The 7,626-nt window shown below is 41.1% G+C and overlaps 1 protein-coding gene across 7 annotated transcripts in view; it reads left to right on the top strand.

Moving 5' to 3' along the window:
* Nucleotides 1–82: 82 nt before the first annotated feature.
* Nucleotides 83–7,626, top strand: part of AGFG1 (ArfGAP with FG repeats 1) — a 70,273-nt gene continuing 62,729 nt past the window's right edge. For 4 of the 7 annotated variants that reach the window (XM_029225470.1, XM_029225469.1, XM_029225474.1 and 1 more), the window contains exon 1: nt 86–293. In XM_029225470.1, the coding sequence (XP_029081303.1) occupies nt 127–293 (167 nt within the window). In that variant the 5' untranslated portion in view covers nt 86–126. Of the gene's footprint in view, nt 294–7,626 lie in introns of all 7 variants that reach the window. The other 3 variants (XM_029225472.1, XM_029225471.1, XM_029225476.1) reach the window with 1 other exon arrangement.

Raw genomic sequence — 7,626 nt, 5'->3', positions numbered from 1 at the left:
GGCGCGGGCGGCGCGCGCTGACGGAGGGCGGCGGCCGCGGCCAGGGCGGCCGGTGGGACCGCGGGTCCCCGGCGCAGCGCCGCCCGGCTCCCGGCCCTGCCGGCCTCCTCTCTCGGCGCCGCAGCCATGGCGGCCAGCGCGAAGCGGAAGCAGGAGGAGAAGCACCTGAAGATGCTGCGGGACATGACCGGCCTCCCGCACAACCGAAAGTGCTTCGACTGCGACCAGCGCGGCCCCACCTACGTGAACATGACGGTCGGCTCCTTCGTCTGTACGTCTTGTTCCGGCAGCCTGTGAGTGCGGGGCCGCCGGGCGGGCGGGGGGCCCTTCCCCGGGCGTGGGGAGCGGGCGGCTGGGTGGGGGTCCTGTGGGTGTCCGGCCGGCGGCGGCGGTTGGGGCGCGGGCTCGCGGGGCGGGGCGGTCGAGGCCAGGGGCCGGGATGCGCTGGGCTCGGGCCGCCGGGCTGGGGATGCGCTTTCGATTTCGCCGGGCGAGGGTCCAGGCCCGGGGCAGCCTTTGTGGGTGGGGCGTGGGCGGGGTTGGGGTCCGGAGGGGGCGCCCGGCGTGAGCATCTCTGGTCTCCGCGGAGCCGGCGCCGCCTCCCTTGGGCCTCGGCTCTCCCGGGCGCTGACCCGACGGGACTGCAGGGGAAAGACGGGAGGAGGCTGGGGACGGCCGTGCGGGTCCTTTGTGTGCCCCGCCTCTCCGCCGGGGCGCGGCGGTCCCGAGCAATACACCTGCCGGGCGCCGTTGGGGGTGGGGGAGAAGCTGGGGTGGGAGAGAGCAGGGACGCTTAGCTTGGGCTTTTTTTCCTCGGGTCGAGAGTGCCTAGGTCAGTGGGAGGAAGCTGGCACTTAGGAATAGTAGCGGGATTAAAATGTCGTGATGGCAGAGATGTGATTCCCAAGGGAAAAGTTAGAGAAGATTAATTGCGGGAGAGGGAGGCAGAGAAAGCAGAAGTGAGGCTGCGGGGCTTTAGTTTTATGGTCCAAAGAGAGTCTTGAGGAGTTTGGGGGACGTTTTAGTGGAAATAAGGAATTGACTCGGAGCTGTGTCATTGTAAATAAGGTGGTGGTATCTGTAAGATTTTTCTGTCAATAGCTAAGTGTCCTGGCTGTGTACAGAAATGAGGAGCGATGGAAAGACAGCGTTGTTTCAGAAAAAGGGAGACCACCGTCTTGAATTACTGGGATGGTTTGTACTTCTTCCTCTTTGCTCCGTTAAGCTGCGTTTTCATAAGACTTTTGTTGCTGTGATTGAAGGTTTCTTTTGGAGAGTTTGTGGATGATTTTGGAACTGAATAAGGTGCTTTTGTATGCTAAATTATTTTGTATTCAGTAAGTTATTGACGAAGTGGTAGTTACTAAATGTTCGTAAAACCTTTGGTCTACCAAATGTCTACTTAAGTTCTTTTACTTGTACCATTCTTTGAAATAAAGTAATTTGGTACCCCACTTCTCCCCCAAAAAACTTTGTAAGAGTAATACTGAGGCAATGGATATATGAGAAAACTCATTCTTGGAAAATGCAAGGTATGCCTAGTAGAGGACGATTTGTTTTGTTTTCTTCGTAAGTTGGGCAGAGAAGCATTGTTACTCTTCCATGACTGTTACTTCAGCACACACTTATTGGGTGCCTCCTAGGTTCTTTGTAAAGCCTTGACTGTGCTGATGATTAGAGCAAAATCCTTGTTCTCTTGGTGCTTACATTCTCGTGGAGGAGATGGGAACACATAATACGTCATCAAATGAGACAAATGTCAGGGGCAAGTATGCACTAAAATAGTATGATAGGAGAGACTTCCTCTGAGAGGTCACTTTTATTTTATATATATATTTTTAAAATTTATTTCATTTTATTTTTGGCTGCGTTGGGCCTTTGCTGCTGCGCGCGGTCTTTCTTTAGTTGTGGCGAGCGGGGTCTACTCTTAGTTGCAACTCATGGGCTTCTCATTGCGGTGGCTTCTCTTGTTGCAGAGCACGGGCTCTAGGCATGCGGGCTTCAGTAGTTGTGGACAGAGGGCTCAGTATCTTCCCAGACCAGGGCTTGAACCTGTGTCTCCTGCATTAGCAGGCGGATTCTTAACCACTGTGCCACCAGGGAAGCCGGAGAGGTTACTTTTAGATTGTAGAGTGAAGAAAGCACTCTGAGAAGTTGATAGTGTTGTTATTGAAGTACAACACAATCCTAGAGCTAGGTAGTATTTAGGAGATAGTTTGGTTCATTCTTTTCATTTACAAATAAAGACTTAGTTTGTGGGCAACTTTTGGTTTTAAAATGAAGCCAGTAGTCCAATTTGTTTTGAGTATACTTGCATTATGTGCATAATAAGTATGCCAGTATTTTTACTAAACACAAGGTCCTTTGATACATTTAAAGTATTTAGTTTGGAAAGTATGTATATATTTGTTCTTCTGGATTTCTGACATTTCTGTGTAGCCATTTGCAAGTATAAATTTACTTTGTTGCAGCAAATGTGTAATATGAAAAATATTTACAAATTCCTTCCTAGAGGTCACATTTCCGAAACATTATATATGAAAGGATATCTCATTATACATGACAATTGTTTATTTTATTGGAATTTAATCTGTAACAGATAGGACTCCATATCTCTGTTTAGTGGTGATTCTGCAAATATTTATTGCTCACTTGGCTTGTGTCATGTACTGTGGGAGGCACTGGTCCTACTTGGATCCCACTATCCTTAAGGAGCTTGCATTCTAAGTATGTAAACATAGTTATGATACACTGTAATGTTTCATAGCTTTGAGCTATCCCTGACATACGTAAATGAATAGGGAAAGCTTCACAGAAGATTTGATGCCTGAGCAAAGACCTTTAAAGACAAGATCCACATGGCAGGTGGCTTCATGTAGTTGAAAGAACAAATACTTATGAGCTAGATAAACCTGGTTTTGAATCCTGGCTCCACTTACTAACTGTGTGGTACTGAGGATGTCAGTCTCTTTGAGTTTGAAGTTTCTCATCTATGAAAAGGTGAGGATAAGGTTTACCTTACACATTTGGGATGCAGATTAGTTTTCAATATTAGAGATAGTGTATGTTTGACATCTCACATGATGCCTGGGATATATAATATCAATAGCTCCCCAGTATATGAGGGGCATTATTAACAAGGGGGACAGGATATTCCATGAGTAGGGAACAATATGTGAAGGATGCTGAAATGAGAAGCAGCTTTATAAAAAAATCTCTTATCAGTTTGGATTCTTTAGATGTAACTCAAAACCTGACTCAAGTTGGTTTAAAAATATGAGCGGAGGGACTTCCCTGGCAGTCCAGTGGTTAAGACTTCGCCTTCCGGTGTAGGGGGTGCAGGTTCGATCGCTGCTCAGGGAGCTAAGATCCCACATGCCTCCACGCCAAAAAACCAAAACATAAAGCAGAAGCAATATTGTAACAAATTCAATAAAGACTTTAAAAAGTGGTCCACATCAAAAAATCTTTGAAAATATGAGGGGAATTTATTGTGCGTTTTTAAATAAGACTTTATCCAGTGGTTAATGATGTTGCCTCGATTTCCCTCATCCAAAGATGGCTGCTCCCAGCTCCTGGGGCTACATACTGCCTTAATTTATATCATTGTTACAACTTTTCCAGAAGTTGTGATTCAGTCTGGATTAGCTTAGGTCAGAACCAGTGCCTTCATTGGATGCGTTCTATCGTGACGTTATTGGAACAACAAGGATCTCCAAGATAGAGTTCCCAACTCAGAAATCTGGGATCCTTGTGAAGGAAAGAATGGATCCTGAATCAAATGTCTGCTGCAGAAATATTGAAAGGACAGTAATTCCTGAGGATTTTTTTCTTTGGAAAGCAATAATATAGGAAAATACTTTAAGAATAATATAACTATTGAGTTTAATAGTAATGTCTTTGCTATTTAGATGCCATGGTATAATTGAAAGAATATGAATTTTGAAGTCATATTTTGACACTGCCACTAGCTTTGTGACTTAGGGCAAAGTATTAAGGCCACTTTGTGTAGGTTGGCCTGGACCCATCCCCTCAGCCTCAGTTTCTTTATTTGTGATAAAAGATGGTAATATATAGCTTAAGGTTGTTCTGAGGATTAAATGGTACAATTCATTGAATATTTATTGAACATATATTATTTTTGAGTATGGGGCTAAGCAGTGGATGTACATATATGAACTGAGTCATGTTAGCTGCCGGTCAGAAACCTTGATGTGCCTAAGAAATGCTGGTACACAGTAACGGGTATCTACTACCATGAATTTAAAATTTTGGGATAGTCACATGCCTTTTATCATATATTTAGCAGTATCTTTGTTTAAATAAATCGAACAAGTATCTTATTGTTAATATTACTAGACTCAGAGCTGATCTTTTTGTTTTTTTTTTTGTGGTAAGTGGGCCTCTCACTGCTGTGGCCTCTGCCGCCGCGGATGCGCAGGCCCATCCGCAGGCCCAGCGGCCATGGCTCACGGGCCCAGCTGCTCCGCGGCATGTGGGATCTTCCCGGACCGGAGCACGAACCCGTGTCCCCTGCATCGGCAGGCGGACCCTCAACCCCTGCGCCACCAGGGAAGCCCAGAGCTGATCTTTTATTTCCTGTTTTTTCTTTCAGATGACTGCACTCTGTGCTTGTATGATGCTTATTTAGAATATGTAACTGAATTCCGATTGTGAAACTTTAAAATAGACTTGAAATAGATGTATTAAACTGTCACTGAGGTAGAATGGGGTTGTTCTAACAGATTGATTTGTCACTCTTTCTGCTTCTGTCTACAGAAATATTTAGAATTATGAATGGCATTCTATTACAGCCAACATAAAATATTACCTTCATGTTAAAGAACTTACAGTTAAAGACTAGCTTTAGACCAAATGATTTATTTTGTGGAGAGTTTTAGCATTTGTGTAATCAGTAAATAATATGAGAGTTGTTTTATCCTTTAAAAATGATTCATAAACTTTTCAGAGAGAGTTTAGATAAAAATAAAAAATAACATTTGAGAAACACCGTGTCCCACTTAATACCAGCCCTTTTATGTGAACAGTGCATTTAAACTTGGAATTTCACAGGAGGATAAATGTAGACAGATAGTAACCTATACTCTATTAATTTTGTGTGCATTTTGAGTCTTTTGGTGAATCTTATAAGAATTTTGACTTTAAAGTTGGACAGATGAAAAGAGGCATTTGTTTTTATACACTCACTAACATTTGAGTGGATTGCAATCAAATACCCTTTTGGAACTCTGTTTATAATATTCAGTACCACATGAGCTCACAGTTGGCGGTGATTTATATCCTTAATTCCCTTTTCACTTTTTTTCGTACTCTAACATGGCTACATTCAGTGAGATATTTTGACAGTGTAGTACAACTTCAATTTAGTGTGAGTGGGAAAACTGATAACTTTTTCAATTGTGAAGGGCAGAGTTTTTTTTTTCTTTTTTCCCCCTTTTTAAACAAATATTCATTAAGTCCAGGCACTAGTACATGTGTTGGGGATACAAAAATTAAAGAAATGAAAAATAAGATAATAATAACTACTATTTAGAATTACTGACTGCTCACTCTGTGTCAGGCATTATTCTAGTAACAATCATATAAGGAAAGTACTGTTACCCTCCACAACTTTAAATTGTAAAATGTAGCTTACACTCTTAATGCTTGCTGTAAATTGTTGTGAATTCTATATTTGAGGGATTTAAATGGTGGATTTTAAGAGGCAGGACAGGTAGTTTATGGATGTATCACACATTTTTGTTTTATAGTTATGTCATGCTTTTCTTTAAATAGTTTTAGTTAGCTTCAAATGTCTGTTCATTGACTTATTTAGAAACTGTTGTTGTGTATTGTGAGAGTAATGGGATATGGTGCTGACTGGTTCTGATACTGATTTTTTTGAGTTTGGCACATAGGTACCAAGGCATTTATAACTTGCTACCAAGGCATTTTTATATCAAGTTCGTATCTGTTCTTCTCTCATTTGTCTGTGAATTTGGATCAGTGTGATTGTAAACACTTTGACCTTTAGTCAGTTTCAAAGTAGTGGTTGTACAATTTATCTAGATTAAATCTATATTAAAATTTTGTGAGTTGGATTACAAATAAAAAGAATTAAAACATTCTTTTAAGGAACTTGCTGATCTCTGGACCTCAATTTAAAATTTATTGCCTCTTTAGAAAGCTCTGTATCTAACTTCAGTACACTCTTTGGAAAATAAGCAAATCCTCAGACTGACAATTTTCAGTCTTCTCTATGCAACATGCATAATGCTTACATTCTTGAGAAGCTTCTGTGGAGATATTCAGGACTAGGTGCCATTACCCTTCCTGTTTTTTCCTCCACTCAGTAATGCATTTCCCAATCCACATGGTCAAATCGATGATTATCTAGGAATATAAACCTTTGGTTCTTCTAATGTATATTAAAAAAGTAAATCATTCATAACTTTGGGTACTTCGTTAATAGGTTCCTTGTGACATCCTTTACAGCCTCACACATTAGAGCTGTTGCCCTAAAGACACCTGATTGGACATGATGAGAATGAAATTTATTAACTTATAGGAGGGATAGGAACCTTATTTGAATTGGTCTATGTATGGGGAGTGAGTTTTTGTTTGTTTTTAAGTTAGAACATATTTTTCCAAAGACTCCTGAGTAAGACATCATCTCTTTTTGATTGGTACCATAACTGCTTTTTAGAGGGAGGGAAGTCATAGTTAACACTTTGCTTTTATTCTAGTTGCTTATTTTAAGAGATGAATTAACAAACTGGAGCATGGTGTAAGGCAGTTGATTAGGATAAGGAGATTTGAAATTCTGTATGAGAGGAATATTTGCAGGGACCAGAAGTGTTATTAGCTTAAAGAAGAAAAAACTAGAGAGTGAGGGTGGGGAGCTGTTCACGTAGTCACTGTCTTTGGGTAAATTAAGGCATTTATGTGGAAGAGGTAATAGGTTTATTCTGTAGGGGGAGATACAAGACCAGGTATGGAAGTTACAGAGAAACATACATGTTTAGAAAAGGAAGAGGAATTTTCCTTGTAGTGTCAGATTATAAAAATTCTTTTCTTCCCCCACTTTTTGGTTAAATTTTGCAAGATCTTTGATGGGAGAAGTATGAAAATCAGCAGAACTAATAATGTGGGAAGATGTGAAAACTTCCTCATTTCTCTCTTCTAATCTTTATCTCTTACTCTGTGAATCTGGTGGCTCTAACTTGGAACAGTTGTGCTCAGTAGGTACTTCTATAAAAAGATTGCTAGTGTCTAGTAAAGAGACTTGGCATTTTTGAAATAGGAGGGATTTAAAATTTTAAGAATTCCTCATGTTTTCTAGGAATGTTTTTTCATCAAAGAAGCCAGCCTACATATATGTCAGTTAAATTTGATTTTGAAGGGAAAGAACCATTTATTTTCCATTCTTTTTAATGTTTCGTTTTTAATTGAATTTTAATTTTTATCGGAAGAATATATGCACATAGTTTAAAAAGGCCAAGACTTATAACGAGCAGCAGCAGTCGTCTCTTCCCTTTCTCTGTTTCTGATTACCATGGACAGTCGGTTCTTTTCCTCTTTACTTACCTTAGTATTTCTGGCTAGCATGCTTACAGCTATTTTTTT

The sequence above is a fragment of the Monodon monoceros genome, unplaced genomic scaffold (assembly GCF_005190385.1).
Source record: "Monodon monoceros isolate NGI ecotype Baffin Bay Population unplaced genomic scaffold, NGI_Narwhal_1 Super_Scaffold_16, whole genome shotgun sequence".
Lineage (NCBI taxonomy): Eukaryota > Metazoa > Chordata > Mammalia > Artiodactyla > Monodontidae > Monodon > Monodon monoceros.
The sequence above is the reverse complement of the archived record's forward strand: the minus strand, read 5'-3'. Positions and strand labels throughout refer to the sequence as shown.